At 39.5% G+C, this 17,081-nt stretch overlaps 1 protein-coding gene across 1 annotated transcript in view; it reads right to left on the bottom strand.

Annotated features, from left to right (window-relative positions):
• The window catches only part of LOC144221784 (serotransferrin-like), a 60,017-nt gene that overhangs the window by 17,420 nt on the left and 25,516 nt on the right, over nucleotides 1–17,081 (bottom strand). Inside the window, 5 exon segments of the mRNA XM_077752311.1 lie at nucleotides 5,925–6,007; nucleotides 9,834–9,911; nucleotides 10,746–10,840; nucleotides 11,618–11,778; nucleotides 11,780–11,876. Of these exon segments, the coding sequence (XP_077608437.1) occupies nucleotides 5,925–6,007; nucleotides 9,834–9,911; nucleotides 10,746–10,840; nucleotides 11,618–11,778; nucleotides 11,780–11,876 (514 nt within the window).

Here is a 17,081-nt window from a genome sequence, read left to right as displayed (position 1 = left end):
CAGGGATGTCCACTCTTGCCACTGTTATTACTGTTATTCAATAGAGTATTGGAAGTCTTAGCCTCAGCAATCAGACAACACAAAGAAATAAAAGGCATCCAAATCAGCCAGGAGGAAGTCAAACTTTCACTCTCCACAGATGACATAATACTCTATATGGAAAACCCAAAAGATTCCACCAAAAAACTACTAGAACTGATCCATGAATTCAGCAAAGTTGCAGGATATAAAATCAATGCACAGAAATCAGTTGTATTCCTATATACCAATAATGAAACAACAGATAGAAAAATCAAGGAATTGGGGTGCCTGGGTAGCTCAGTCGGTTAAGCGTCCGACTTCGGCTCAGGTCATGATCTCACAGTTTGTGGGTTTGGGCCCTGTGTTGGGCTCTGTGCTGACAGCTAACTCAGAGCCTGGAACCTGTCTTCGGATTTTGTATCTCCCTCTCTCACTGACCCTCTCCTGCTCGTGCTGTCTCTCTCTCTCAGAACTAAATAAAAAGCATTAAAAGAAAGTTTAAAAAAAAGAGAGAGAGAAATCAAGGAATTGATCCCATTTACAACTGCACCAAAACCCAAAGAGGTGAAAAATCTATACACCGAAAACTATAGAAAGCTTATGAAAAAAACTGAAGACACACACAAAAAAGGAAAAAATATTCCATGCTTCCAGATAGGAAGAACAAATATTATTAAAATGTCAATACTACCCAAAGCAATCTACGTATTCAATACAATCCCTATCAAAATAACACCAGCAATCTTCACAGAGCTAGAATGAACAATCCTAAAATTTGTATGGAAACAGAAAAGACCCTGGATAGCTAAAGAAGTCTTAAAAAAGAAATCAAAGCTGGAGGCATCACAATCCTAGACTTCAAGCTGTATTATAAAGCTGTAATCATCAAAACAGTACAGTACTGGCACAAAAACACTCAGATCAATGGAATAGAATAGAAAACCCCGAAATGGACCCAACTAATCTTTAATAAAGCAGGAAAGAATATCCAGTGGAATAAAGACAGTCTCTTCAGCAAGTGGTGCTGGGAAAAATGGACAGAGACATGCAGAAAAATGAACCTGGATCATTTTCTTATACCATACACAAAAATAAATTAAAAATGGATGAAACACCTAAACATAAGACATGAAGCCATCAAAATCCTAGAGGAGAAAGCAGGCCAACAACCTCTTTGACCTCGGCCGCAGCAACTTCTTACTCAACGCATCTCCAGAGGCAAGGGAAACAAAAGCAAAAATGAACTATTGGGATCTCATCAATATAAAAAGCTTCTGCATAGCGAAGGAAACAATCAGTAAAACTAAAAAGCAACTGGTGGAATGGGAGAATATATTTGCAAATAACACATCAGATAAATGGTTACTATCTAAAATCTATAAAGAACTTATTAAACTCAACACCCAAAAACAAATAATCCAGTGAAGAAACGGTCAAAAGATATGAATAGACACTTCTCTAAAGAAGACATCCAGATAGCCAACTGACACATGAAAAAATGCTCAACGTCACTCATCATTAGAGAAACACAAATCAAAACCACAATGAGATACCACTTCACACCTGTCAGAATGGCTAACATTAAGAACTCAAGCAACAACAGATGTTGGTGAGGATGCAGAGAAAGAGGATCTCTTTTGCACTGTTGATGAGAATGCAAACGGGTGCAGCCACTAAGGAAAATAGTGGATGGAGATTCCTTAAAAAAATAAAAATAGAACTACCCTACAACCCAGCAATTGCACTACTAGGTATTTATCCAAAGGATGCAGGTGTGCTGTTTCAAAGGGGCACATGCACCCCAATGCACCCCAATATTTATAGCAGCACTATCAATAATAATCAAAGTATGGAAAGAGCCCAAATGTCCATTGATGGATGAATGGATAAAGAAGATGGTGTACACACACACACACACACACAATGGAGTATTACTTGGCAATCAAAAAGAATGAAATCTTGCCATTTCCAACTACATGGTTGGAACTAGAGGGCATTGTGCTAAGCGAAATTAGTCAGAGAAAGGCAAATATCATATGACTTCAATCATATGAGGACTTTAAGATACAAAACAGATGAACATAAGGGAAAGGAAACACAAATAATATAAAAACAGGGAGGGGTCAAAACATAAGAGACTCTTAAATACAGAGAACAAACAGGAGGGGCTCTGGGAGGGGGATGGGCTAAATGGGTAAGGAGCATTAAGGAATCTACTTCTGAAATCATTGTCGCACTATATGCTATCTAACTTGGATGTAAATTAAAAAATATAAAAAATTATCTTTTAAACAATACTTATCAAGTATTACCTTCTTTCATATCAGTAACCGTATATACAAAGCAAAATGTCAAGAAACAAATGGGGCAAGAACCATACGATGGAGTCAGAAAAACCCTCCCTTTCTTTAAAATAGATGCTAATTTAAAAAAAAGGAGGGGGGATGCCAGACTCCATGAATCCCTAGGGCCCCCAACAGGAGGAAGTATGAATGCATTCTAGAGGAAGCTTTCATATCCTAAAGCAGTGAAAAACAGCAATCACAATAACAACAAAATATTGAAAACACAATACCATTTACATTATCATTCTTCCCAAAATGAAACAGAGACACTCCACAATCACAGATATGAAGACTAAATAGTTTCAAAATGTCTGTTCTTCCCAACTTGATCTACCGACACAATTAAATCCAATTAAAACCTCGGCAACTTATTCTATGGATACTGACAGATTCTATAGTCTATATGGAGAGACAAAAGACCCAGAATAGCCAAAATAATAACGAAGAACAAAGCTGGAGGACTGACACTGCCCAACTTACTATGAAGCTTTAGTTAATCAAGATAGCATGGTCCTAGTGAAAACAGAGAATAACAGAACGAAGTCCATTAATATAGTCAAGGGCTACAGGGCCATAATATAGATGGTCCCTGACTTACAATGGTTCAACTTACTACTTTTATTTTACAGAGGTGTGAAAGCAATACACATTTGTTAAAAAACAGACTTCAAATTTTGAATTTTAGTCTTTTCCTGGGCTAACAATATGTAGTACAATCTCTTGTGATGCTGGGCAGCAGCAGTGAGGCCCAGCTCCCAGTCAGGCACTCGACTGCAAGGAAACAACCAATACACAGAACCAGTCTGGTTTTCACTTTCAGGACAGTATTCAACAAGTTACACTGAGATTTTCAACACTTTTATTATAGACTTTGTGTTAGATGATTTTGCCCAACTGTAGGCTAATATAGGTGTTCTGAACACATCTAAGGTAGGCTAGGCTAAGCTATAACATTCGGTAGGTGTATTAAATGTATTTTCAGTTTTCAACTTATGATGGGTTTATCAGAATGTAATCCTATTATAAGTCAAGTAAGATCATACAAGAGAACAAAGATAATCTTTGCAAGGAATGATGCTGGAACAGCTAAATATCCACATGCAAAAAACATGAATACATACAATGAATAAATACAGACCGTATACTTTTCAGAAAAATTAACTCAAAACGGATCACATACCTAAATGTAAACAACAAAAGCATAAAATTCCTAAGGGAGAACATGGGAGAAAACCTAGATATCTTGGGTCTGGCAATGATTTTCTAGATACAACCCTAAAGGCACAATCCATGAAAAAAAAAATCAAACTGGACTTTATTAAAGATACAAATTTCTGCTCTACAAATGTCACCATCAAAAGAATGAGCCACAGACTCATACTCATATTGGGAGGAAGTATTTGCAAAAGATAGATCTGATAAAGGACTGCTATCCAAAATATATAAAGAACTCATATAATTCAACAAAAGACAAACAACCCCATTTAAAAAATACATCAAGAAACTTTACAGACACCTCACCAAACAAGATCTATAGACAGCAAAGAAGTATATGAAAAGCTGTTCCAGATCGTATCAACGTCACCACAGAAATGCAACTTAAAGCAGGTAGGTATTACTACATATGTATTAGAACAGCTGAAATCTAGAACACTGACAACACTAAATGCTGGTCAGGAGGAAGAACAACAGGAACTCTGGTTAATCGCCAGGGAGAATGCAACACAGTGCAGCCACTTTGGAATACATTTTGGCAATTTCTCAAAGCTCAACATACTCTTACAATATAATTCTTCAATTGTACTCCTTGATATTCACCCAAAAACCTACACACGATGTTTATACCAGCCAAGAAGTCTTTAGGCAGGTGAATGGATAAACTGTTTATATCCAGACAATGAAATATTATCCAGCATTAATAAGAAATGAGCTACCATACAAAGAAAAAACATGAAAGCAATTTAAATGCAACTAAGTAAAAGAAGCCACCCTGAAAGGCTACATACTGTATGATTCAATTATATGACATTCTAGAAGAGGCAAACTATGGGGACTATAAAAAAGATGAGTAGTTTTCAGGGATTAGGGAGACAGGGATGAACTGGCATAATACAGAGGATTTTCAGGGTGGTAAAAATACTCTGTACAATACTATTCATGGTGAATACACGTCGTTATACATTTGTTCAAATCTACAGAATGTACACCGACAGTGAATCCTAATGTAAAACACAGACTCAGAGGGGCACCTGGGTGACTCAGTCGGTTAAACATTCGACTTCAGCTCAGGTCACCATCTGTGGTCTGTGGGTTCAAGCCCTACATCAGGCTCTGTGCTTCATCAATTGTAACAAATGAACATTCTAGTGGAAGACACTTCTTTTTTTTCAAATATTTTTAATGTTTTATTTATTTCTGAGAGAGAGAGAGGGGCAGGCAGGCAGGCAGGCAGCGTGGGCAGGGGAAGGTCAGAGAGAGAGGGAGACACAGAATCCAAAACAGGTTCCAGGCTCTGAGCTAGCTGTCAGCACAGAGCCCGACATGGGGCTCAAACCATCGAACCGTGAGATCATGACCTGAGCCACAGTCAGACGCTTAGCTGACTGAGCCACCCAGGCACCCCTAGTGGAGGATGCTTCTAACAGGGAAGGCTATGCATGTGCTGGTGCGGAGGGGGGGTGTAAAACGGGAAATCTCCAGATCTGTTGCTCAATTTTGCTCTGAATCTAAAACTGCTCTAAAAAATAGTTTATTTTTTTAAAAAATTCACACAACAGTCTCATCCGTGATAGACTGCTCATCATCACCATCTTGTGGGCAAGGAAGAAACAACAAACTAAAAGTCAAGACATCTTCAAAAATAAGGGAAGAAATAACTACCTCATTCTATCAAGCCTAAGATTCCATCAATTAAAAGACACATTCTTATTCCAGGTACAACTAAAGAAAGGGAAAAATACTGCCAATTAAACTATGACAGAAACAACCATAAATAGCATTCATTCTACTTTCATAGATACTAAAATGTCTCAAAATCAATGAAATGTGGTATAAAAAAAAAATCAATGAAATGTGGTATATTGATTTTCCTCTTAAGTTCTTACCAGTGTTAGACACAAAACAAGAATAAAGCATCTTCAACTGTAGTACAATTTAAAAAATACTGTTTTGTACTTTTGAGCCATTAAATTTGGGTAATTTAGAAACAGAAATATGTAATGTTCGAATTAAATAACTTCTAGGATTTCACGTAGTTTTAAAATTCCTTTTTCAGATTTTAATAGTTCTACACATAATTACAATTCATCCTCAAAGGAAATGAAAATTTTATTAACATGGTAAGCGTTAACTTTCTGAACACTCTGGAGAAACACTTTCAATTATCTCATACAATCCTCATAAAATCCTAGTAAAGGTGGGCTTGCAAACCAGAAATGGTCGACCCTTAGTCCATGCTTCCCCCTGTAGGGCACTGGACTGCCTCCTGAATACCACCAGGGCAAATATGGGTGACCTTGATATATAGATTTAGGCAAGTTCACTCTAAATCCTACTTACCTGGCTGAAGCCTTAAAACGTTCTAAGAATTGAAGTCTCAAGCTCTCATGGCCAGGGAGATCAATCAAGGTCAGGCTAGTACCCTAAGGATGGCAGCAACAACATTAAATGAATACTGTGGTCCTGATTCACATTCACAACATAAACTTTTCATATCAGATTTCCAGTACTAGAACAGTGTCCAATTTATTAATGAACCAAAGAAATGTTCACCATAATTAATTAATCAAACAAAAGTTCACAAAGCATCTTCTATTTATAAATCATTAGTAGAGGCTCCAGGGATTTAACAGTGAGCAAAAACAGACATGACCCTTGTTCCAACAGGGTTTATAATATATAATAAAAGATCAATACAGGGGTGCCTGGGTAGATCAGTCTATTAAGGGTCCAACTCTTGATTTCAGCTAAGGTCATGATCTCATGGTTCGGGAGACCGAGCCCCACATGAGGCTCTATGCTAACAGCTTGGAGCCTGCTTGGGATTCTCTCTCCCTCTCTCTACCCTCCCCGACTTGAGTGCTCAGGTGCTCTCATGCAGACGTGTTCTGTCTCAAGATAAATAAATAAACTTAAGGTCTAAAAAAAAGACCAACATTATTTAAAATTACATATAAATGTAAAATTACAACTTTGATAAATGCTCTGAGGGTACATAAGAAACCTGACCTGTGGGGGAAGTCACAGAAGTGTGGTCCATATGAGGCTGGGGAAATATACCAGTATGAATAAAAACAAAAACATGTGAAAATAGTAGTAAATGTTCACAAAGTAAATAAAGTAATAGATGACCTACACTTTATCTTGGCATGCTACCATTACAGGGATCCCCAATCTTTGTAACAAAACATTCCTTTACATTTCCACTATAATTTTTAAATATGTCGACTAGACACACAACTTATTTGTTCCAAATGTCAATATTTTGTGTCAAACATTGAAATAGGGTGGGGCTGTGTCCCTCCTAAGTTGACTAATTAAGCATCCACTTAAGGGCTATTCACTCCAGGCCTTGAGCTCAGGTTCAATGTGGATATGGCTTTGCTCATAGACTCTCTGCTATAATCCTGATACACTAATCAGGCCCATGGAACCTTTCTCCAAAGTTCTACCTTATCCAAAGCCAGCCATAACCACTGTTCAGCAGGAGGGTGTCAGTGTCATGCACAGATGTGACATAATTACAGCTGGATTCATTATGACCTGTCACTTAGTCTGTGTAGTCTTTTATGGGTAAAATTATGTGTGCTAGCTTTAATTAAAAAAAAAAAATACTGTTAAGAGTCTAGAGACCTCAGGTTGGGACCCACTACCACATTTTATAATCAGCACTACACCACTATAAGCAATTCAGAAAGAATATTACTGATACATTGAGAGAGGACTAGATCTAAAACATACTGGGGCAGGGGAGAGGGAGGGAGAAGTAAAAGTAAAAAAAAGAAGGGAGGAATGTTCTACATTCCAAACAAAAATATGCAAGCTTTACACATAATGTTAAGTTTTCCAAAAGCTGTATTAAAAAAGTAAAAAAGATATACGTAAAGTTAATTTAATATATATTTAACCCAATATATCTAAAATATCTTTATAACATGTAAAAAATAAAATCAAGAAATTATTGACATTTTACTTTTTTTTCCCTCATGCAAAGTTTAAGATCTGGTGTATACTTTACACTTACAACACCCCTCAATTTGGACTAGTCATATTTGAGGTGCTCAATAGTTACACACGGCCAACGGGTATTCTACAGGTTTAAAGTATACCCTGGGGTATCCCACTTAAAAAACCTGGCACAAATGCTCCAAGAATTAAAGAGCTTCCAAACCTGAACTTTCAAAATCTAAAATCTTGAGAGTTTAAAAAGGACTGGGATAGAAAGAGTGCTATTATTGAAAAATGAAAAAAATTTCTGTAAGACATTTAAAAGAATGTTTCTTCATCTTTGTTTACAATGTTTAATTCCAGAGGCACCAGAAAAGGAGAAAAGGTCTCTAAGATAACCATTTTAACTTATCCATCTATATATCTACCCTCCAACCAGCCCCCTAGCCTTTCCTCCACTCACCAAATACTTATCACGCATTATAATCGATTTGGCAGTCACTATCCACATTCCGGGACTACATAGATAGACAAAAAGTCCTTTTCACAATTCCTTACTGGTATTTTTGAAATATACTCATGTACACTCTTTAAGATAACCATTGCAACATTGTAAAAGCAAAAGATTATAACAAACTAAATGTTCATCAAGAGCTTTTTAAAAATTTTATTATATATTTTATTTAACATATTATTAAATATGATGTTGATATTACTGAAAATATCATTTCAAAATGTAATCAATATAAAAATTACTCATGAGATATTTTATCGTTTTCCACACTAATTCTTCAAATCTCCATTTGATTTTTTTTCTTAGTTAACTATCAAGTTTGGTTTCCGTATAACAGCCAGTGACCAGAACTCTCATTAAATCAGAACTTAACTGAATGGTACAGTCACCTAATAGAATGCTGTGCAGCTCACAAATCAACAAGGCAGCATTATGTGTATAAATGAGGGAGAAAACCCAACAACATCAGTCATATTGTTAAAAAAAAAAAAAAAAACAAGAAACAGTGGGCAGAACAGACTATTAAAAAAGAGGCACCCGGGCAACTCAGTCGGTTAAGCACCTGACTTTGGCTCAGGTCATCACCTCAGAGTTTATGAGTTTGAGCCCTGCATCAGGCTCTCTGCTGTTAGTAGAGAGCCTGCTTCAGATCCTGTCTCCCTCCTTGTACCCTTTCCTCACTCACACACACACACGTGCGCTCTCTCAAAAATAATATTTAGAAAAAAAGAAAACAATTGAAGTCCCTGGCTGGCTCAGTTAATGGAGCGTGTGACTCCTGATCACGAGACTGTGAGTTTGAGCCCCAGGCTGGGTATAAAGATTGCTTCAAGGGGCAACTGAGTTGCTCAGTCGGTTAAGAGTCTGACTTTGGCTCAGGTCATGATCTCACGGTTTGTGGGTTCAAGCCCTGTGTTGGGCTCTGTGCTGACAGCTCAGAGCCTGGAGCCTGCTTTGGATTCTGTGTCTCTCTCTCTGCCCCTCTTCTGCTCACACTCTATCTCTGTCTCTCTTCTTCAAAAATAAATAAACAAAAAAAAATTAAAAATAAAGACTGCTTAGAAATAAAATCTGTAAGAGAAAAATTAAAGGGTACACAGATACATGTGCATATACATAGACCATCTGAAGGGTACACAGTAAAATGGTAAGTTATTACCTCTAAAGAGAAGACCTAGCAGGGACAGGAAAGGCAAAATTACTTTTCACCAAATAGTCTCTTATTTTATAAAAATGTTTATTTATTTGAGAGAGAGAGAAAAAACATGAGTGGGGGAGGGGCAAAGAATGAGACAGAAGAACCAAAGTAAGCTCTACTCTGACAGCAGAGAGACTAATGCGGGTTTGAACTCACAAACTGCAAGATTATGAACTGAGCTGACATCAGACACTCAACCAACTGGGCCACCCAGGTGCCACAAACCAAATATTCTTTTTAGCCTTTTGAAATTTTGTCCCATTACATATATTACCTATTCAAAATAGAAAAGATTTAATGCTCACCCTTAAGAAAAGTCAGAAAGTAAAGTTAGAAAGAAGACAAAGCAAAAACTAATAAAATGTGATGTAACATGAGTGTGCAGGAGGTACACAGCAGGGGATGGTATGATTAAATCTGGGGCTTGGATGACTGAGAGCAGAATATGTCACGTGGACTCTATTTATCCATAAAAATAAGGTATGAATGGTACCTACACCCTTAGACTAATTCATCCTACAAATGTCCTTTCCTGACAGACCAAAGTAAAGTAAAGTTGTCAGACTTCAAACATTCTAGAACTCCTTACCCTGGTATTGTTGACTCTGTACAGAGCAGAGCTGTCAGTGATAGACGTCTGAGTGTCTCTGTAAAGGCCAGTTAACAACTGTTAAACAAAAACAAAAAACAATATGAGGAAGATCAGAGTAAATATATAGCTAATCTAAAGAAACTAATTTTGTTCTCTCTGATGGGTCGGGTCAAATAAAGGAGTATTTCTTGCAACAAGTGAAAAGGACTATATTGTTTTTCCCTTGTAGAAAAATCTATAATTAATTGCATCTTCATTCCCCTCTCCACAATGAAAGGACGGGGCGGGGACTACTTTCAAATGGTTAGTGGCCAAATTTACCAACATTCCATAAACACTTTTAACCATCACAAATGACTACAAATTATATTTCTGTAGTAGAAAGGAAATAATTTATCCTCTCAAAAGAATAAGAAGAAAACTTCTGCTATGCTCTGTAACAAAAAATCGTTTAAAATATTAATTAAGTATTTGTGAAAAGATGGCTAAGTAGTCCAATATGTCAAAGAATCAATCTTTTAAAAATTTTCCTTAACAAGTTCTCAGAAGAGTCTGTTACACAACAAATTATACACCCTACACACATCTCTGTCTTTTATCTCTTCCGTTCTTCCAGCATCCTTGGACACCACATGAGAAGGGTTACATAAAACCCTCTACTGGGATAAGGACTAAATATCAGTGTATGGCAAGTGAAAGAAAATAGAAATGGTCAAAAATATGCAGTTTATGAGTTTTTCAAGAGTCTTATCAAGTTTTTCAAGTCTTTTCAAGTGAGTCAAGAATAACTCCCCAAGTTATCAGCATCCATCAGCCTCCTTTCCAAAATGAACTATGACCTCATAGCAATATCTGGATGGCCTAAAATTTCCCATTAAGTTTAGGAGAGAGGTAAATCAAAGCATTTACTCTGACAAAGAGCAATGTTTTCCCAGAGTCACAAAGGCCGACAAGAAGAACGGCTCTTTGACTGCTCCTTCTGCTCCGGATGAACTTCCAGAACACTGTGGAAGAGAGAAAAACAACCAAAATTATGCCTTGTAGTATCAATAGTACACCTGTATGATTGGGGTAGGGAAGTTAATAGAAGTCTACCACAGAACACCTCATTCTGCTGGACCTTTTTATTGTTTTTTTTACCACCATTATAATCGTTATTGTTGTTGTTACCAGTGGGAAGGCCTGCGTTGTGTAAATGGACTTCTCGGTTCTTGGATTCCCCATAAACGGGGGATGTTGCGCCCGCAGGCTTCCGACGTGTAACCTATTTATCACCGTCCTTGCCCCCAGCTCATGTGTAACTAATCGCCCAGTCTATCATTAGGGACTCCACTGAGTGCCAGCCACTCTCAACTGTCAACCTTCCTGTGTCTACATCCCCTATCCCGACTGTGGACTCCAGTGCAATCTTGTCTTACTGTGTATTCTCAGTTCCCAGGACGCAAACTCGGAGTAAAGAGCCCGAGAGTCTTAGTAATAAGGGCAAAGAAAGGAAGAGAGGGTGGGGGTAAGGACCACGCGCTCAGGCATAAAAGGAGTTGAGGAAGGTAGAATAACCCGTGCTCCCAAGGGCCAGGACGTCGAAGGGTCACAGGAGATCCTCTTTAACGCTGCACTACTCCTGCTGCTTCAGGTAACAGGGCAGGCTGGTGTAAGAAGTAACTCTGCCTCTACAGATGCCCCCCAGGTGCCTTCGCAGCCGTCAGCGGTCTGCAAAAGCCCAGTCCAAACCCGGAACCCCGCCCGCCGTGCACCCGCCAAAACCACCGTCCTCTCTTTACCCAGCGTCAGCAGCACCGCGAGAAGCGCCACCAGGACTGACAGCAGCGTCGGGTCCCTCTGCTGCAGCTCTTGCCGCAAGGAGTCTAGGTAGGGCTGGAACGCGCCCCTGACACTGTCGCCATTCCCCACCCGCCGCGAGTCCGCAGAAGCCATGGCCGAGATGCGGTTCTCCAGCGTCGCGAAAGCAACGTGGCCCAGAGCTCTGCGCAGGCGTCCGAAGCGGAGCATCACGGGAGTGGTAGTTCGTATGTTGTATTCCTTCCTTCAGGAGCCGGGATCCCGAAAGTCCTGATGGGAGTTGTAGTTCCCATGGACACTTTCCACCCAGCAAGAGGTATTTCACGAGTGATATTCTTATGCCCTAATATAGGAGTTAAATGCCGTCACCCTCTTCATAGTTGTTGATGGAATGATGGATAAATAAAATGAATGGCTTAAGAAATCTGCATTGAGGATTTCCAGTACTCCCTTTGCGAGGTGAGTCTTGTGAGGAACTCAAGCACTACACAAACACTTCATCTGACTATAATAAGGCGTGGGATGTGACAGAGGATGTACGGCGCGATATGGGAGTACAGAAAGGGACACTTAGTCTATCATAGGTTCAGAGAAAAGCTCCTGGAGCAACGTGACGGAAACTGAGCGTGAGGGATGAGTTAGCCTCTGCAGATGTAAAAGGAGAGAGCTCTGTGTAGAAGAAAATAAGCAATTCCGTGTCCCCTATACCGTAAATCTAGGGCTGTAACTGAGATTTCTACATGGAGGGAAGCAACCAGGAAATCAGAGCGTGGGGTGGAGCTGTTGAGAACTGCAGCTGCCGTTCCTGTCCAGAGTGGGTAACCACTATGCCAGGCAGATATGTGGGACCAAAGTGGCCCGTCCTTCCAGTTTTTCCAGAGAAGCCAGAAAGGGAAATGTTCCGTTTTTCAAATTTCACCAAGTCATGAAAAACATTGAAAAAAACAACGACAACGTGTCGCCCAAATAAAACACCAATGGGGCCAGAAGTGGCCAGCTTAGGTGCTACCCTTTTGCAGTCTGTCATGAAGCTGGTATCATTTCTGCAGAAGTGGCAGGAGATGAAGTAGGAAAGGTTGGCAGGAATGACCTGAAGGGATTGTGTGTTATGCTGAGGAGCCTAGACTTTATCCAGAATGCAATAAGAAGTGTCAAATGGGGGTAATATAGATGACTGGCAGATAAATGGAAAACTGTGATTTGAGAGAGGTGAGACTGAGGCAGGGAGACCAGCTGGGTGCTGATTCAGTGTTATGGCAAAAGATGCACAGGGTCTGAAGCAGGAACAGAGGTAGGTGTGGAAAGGAGGCTACAGACTTGAAAGGTGTGTAGAAGGAAAATGTAGAGAATGTGGTGATTAATTAATTATGCTGAGTTAAAAGGGAGGGTTATCAGGACTGCATTTGAAGCAGTTGGTGTGGGGTACTAGAAAGATCAGAGTGCATAAAGTGAATTAGAGAGGGACTTTGGGGCTGAGGGCATAACCAGAATGAAAACTTCTTCTGTTTTCTATATATTGAGTTTCAGATGCCTTTGAGTGTAAGGAAATAGGTTCTACTTACATAAATGGGTTAGAAAAAAGCTTAGGCCGGAAAGCTGCCACCATGGGGCAAAAGTGCCCGAGGTTAGGTAGCCAGATACTGTGATAGGATCATGAGTATCTTGTTGTATCACCTGCAGGAGATTACTTCCCATCTGGTGCCAATGTACCTTCATCACAAACCCCACTTGCCCCCCCAGACCCTTTACTTCTTACACACACATTAATGATTACTATCTGATTATATTCTTCACATTCAACACATATGTAAGATCTTATTTTCTTCACGTTCACCACGTGGGTAAGACCTTGTTTTCTTCACGTTCACCACATGGGTAAGATCTTGAGCACTCAATAAATATGGAGATGAAACTCCTGTGCGGGGCTCTGGTCTCCTCTCGGCCATTAGCCTCTCTCATATTCCATTCTGTGTCCACTCTCTTACTGGACAAGACGGAATGAACTCCAGACTCATAGTCTGCCACATCTGAGAATTCTGAAATCTTATATTAAGCTGGTGGTCCAGTAAACAAATGTAAAGTTTCAGCAATAGGTGCTATATTTTCACCTTAGTGTTAACCATAATTTAATGTCATTAAAATCATGGAGAGAATGGAAAGTGAGGAGAAAGGAACATGCAGAGAAGCCTAAGAAGGAAAAATCAGTGACAAAGGGGTAAAACATATCCTGGAAGTGGTCAGCAGCATGTCTTGTAACAGAGGGGCTTGAATGAAAAGTTAGCTCAGAGGGAACAGTGAGGTAAGTGTGGGGGTAGGGGTGTGGTATGGAAGCAAAATTGTGGCAGACAGAGAAGAGAGTGGGTAATGAAGATTATTGTCAACATCAATGAGTACTTGCTAGTGCCAGACATTGTTTTAAATAATTTTAATTTATTAATTTGTTTAATCTTCACAGTGATCCATTATTCCAATTTTACAGAGGCAAACTGAGGCGGGGGTTAAGTAACTTATCCATTAAGCCCAGGCAGTTGGGCTCCTTTATGCTTAACTATATGCTCTAACATAGTACAACTCATTTTCCAGGCATTCCGTTGATAAATGTAGGCAATAGTCACTCCAGATTAAGAAAGGATTTTTAGGATGTGAGGCTAAAGAAAGTAAACTAGCTACTTTATTTTAAATTAGCATTAACAATTAAAACTATCAGAACTGACAATAATTTTCCCACATTCTCTTTTTTCTTTCTTATGGTCCTGGTTCCTGCTCAGTGTCTACTACCCAATGCATGCGTGCACACACACATACCCACACCCCTCTCCCCCACACACCCCCACACACCCCCACACAGGTCCTTTATAATAACCATTATTTCCTCTGTGAGGAGCAAAAATGCAGGGAAGGAGGAAGGGGCAAATAGGAGATTGCTCACCATAACTGTACTAACTGTATAAGAATTTTTGGTCAGAGCTATGTGAATGAAAAAGTGCTGCCTTGGTGGTAAAATTTGGGAATGACGAAAGAATGGTTTAACAAGACACAGACTTTTTCCCCCAGTATGTTTCCTGGGTAAAGGCAGAAGAAATGCCATTCTTAGGAATGAGAGCAGGAGGGGATCAGCCGTTTCCTGTCCTCTCACATCTCCATCAACACATGCTTCCAGGAGGTGTGTGGAGATGAACCTAGAGAAAGGACAGGCAGATACTGACTGCTGCTTGCTAAAAGTACTCTGCTTTTTTATTCAAATGGCAAATGAAGAGAGTTATAATGACACAAACATAGTGAGACCATTTTCCCTCTTTTCCGTTAATTAAAAATCTCATTCTCCAGACACATTTTTCCCTCTTCTTCTATTCCCAATAGCTCCAAAGCACAATGGAAATGATCTCAGACTTGGGGACATCAATCATGTGATTCCCATACTCTGGCTTACCTCTTTGTTTCTTTGAAAAAAAAAAATATTTAGATGATTTTTCTAAAAGAATTAAAATGAGACGTGTGACGTATTAAAAATCCAAGGAATAATGAAAGATCAAAGAAAGCTACAAATCACATCAGATTTATGCCTGTAGTATCTGAGGAACATTACTTCAGACATTTTTCTGTACATCTATACTGATAAGACAGTCTAGAGAGAGGAATAAATCAAATAAGCAGAAATCATTTTAAGAGTCTATAGTATGCATAGCTGCATTTACAGTCACTAGAACAGTGTCAGGCTTGTGGTAGACACTCAGCACATTGTTGACAAAAATTAGCTTTGTTGGCTTATTGCAATAAGACCCCAGAGGAACTGTTTCAACCAAACAAATGTAAAGAGTTATTATAGGATTTAGGGTAAGGGTTGAGTTTAGGTGAACATCAAATAAGGCAGGGTGTTGATAGACTCAAAGCTGTGTATAAAAAGGTCAACATCAGGTCTTGACTGCAAAGTGGACCCAGCATTCTGTTAGAGATATGAACTATTGTGTCCAGAAATCCCCCATCTACAGCTCTACCCGAATGTAAACTGAGGCTGTAGTAGGAGTGAAGTAATAAAGGGGCAAACTGGAGAGCTGCTTAGAAGGCAAAATCAACAGAACCTGCTGGCATTGGACACAGAGTGAGGGAAAACAATGAATTGAAATTTGACTCCTTGGTTTATGACTCCTGTGAGCAGATAGAAGACCGTGTCTTCAGCTGTTGTGAAATATATGGAAATGACAGTTGGACAGTTATAGAAGCAGGAGAGGGAAGGAGCAAGATGATCCCCTCTGTTTTCTATTTGTCGGGCTTCTGATTGCTGTGAGAATGGTGTAGTATAGATCCATAGGCAGGAAGAAGTAGGAATTTGGGAACGCTGGAGCAGGGGCCAGGAATACACTTATANAGGTTAGCTAGAAAGTGAGAAGAGCATTGGATCAAGGAAAGAAGCCCAGGAAGATGTCCCTACAACTTCAGGGTTGGCAGGATGAGCCCACACTAAGACCACAAATGGACAGAGAGGGATAGGAGCCAAAGCAGAGAGCTGCCATGTCCGAGAAGTTGGGGAGAGTTTCCAGGAAGAGTGAGCAGTCAGCCATAGCAAGCGCAGTAAACAGACTTAAGAATGAAAGAATTAAAATTGGTTTTTACAGATGGCAGATAGGTCGTGACATTGGCCAAGGTAGCTGCAGGGAAGTGAGTAGAACAGAAAACTGATTTCTGTGTGTTGAGCTCTTAATAAGTGAGGCATGGAAAGAGTGAGCCTCCACCTTTCAGAAGGAAAGGAGATAGGGCAGTGACTGCTGTGGAAATCAGAATCAAGTGATAATTTTCAGATGTTCCAGTAATTCACTTTTCCAACCCGTTAGAATCAGGACCTCACATATACCTGATAAAATTCATTAAAATTTTTTTAAATATATAAATCTTCTATTTTTTTCAAGGCAAAAATAGCTGTACTCCACTGAACACTCCATTTCAATAACTCATTCAGCATCTTGCTTCCTGCCTCCTCCCTGCTAACACACACACACACACACACACACACACACAGCCACATACACTTGATTCTGTTACAGTGACCATGAAGACCCTTTTCAGAAAGAATTCCTACTTGGACTGTGGCTGTGGCACCACAATCAAAGCTGTGGAAGACATCAGATGAACTTGAGCTCTGAAAGAAGGGCACAGTTGCAAATGTATTTAGTCAGATAGTATTTAAAAACAAATCCTTCCAAGCCAAACATTTAGAAAAGAATGAAGTTTTTAAAAGATAACACCAATAATAATTTTTATTTTATGCTCTGCAGAGGTACCACCGCCAAACTGCGAAGCCAAACAAACCACTCAAGCCAGCGGGACCCAAAGGGAAGCTTATGGGTATGGGTCACATGAGCTCCCACCTCCATCTGCTGTGGCTCCACCTCTTGAATTTTAATCTTTGTGGAAAGTACAGGCCTCCAGGAGTTCTGTGGAGCAGAGAAG

Source organism: Crocuta crocuta, unplaced genomic scaffold (genome assembly GCF_008692635.1).
Source record: "Crocuta crocuta isolate KB4526 unplaced genomic scaffold, BGI_CrCroc_1.0 scaffold580, whole genome shotgun sequence".
Taxonomy (NCBI): domain Eukaryota; kingdom Metazoa; phylum Chordata; class Mammalia; order Carnivora; family Hyaenidae; genus Crocuta; species Crocuta crocuta.
The sequence above is the reverse complement of the archived record's forward strand: the minus strand, read 5'-3'. Positions and strand labels throughout refer to the sequence as shown.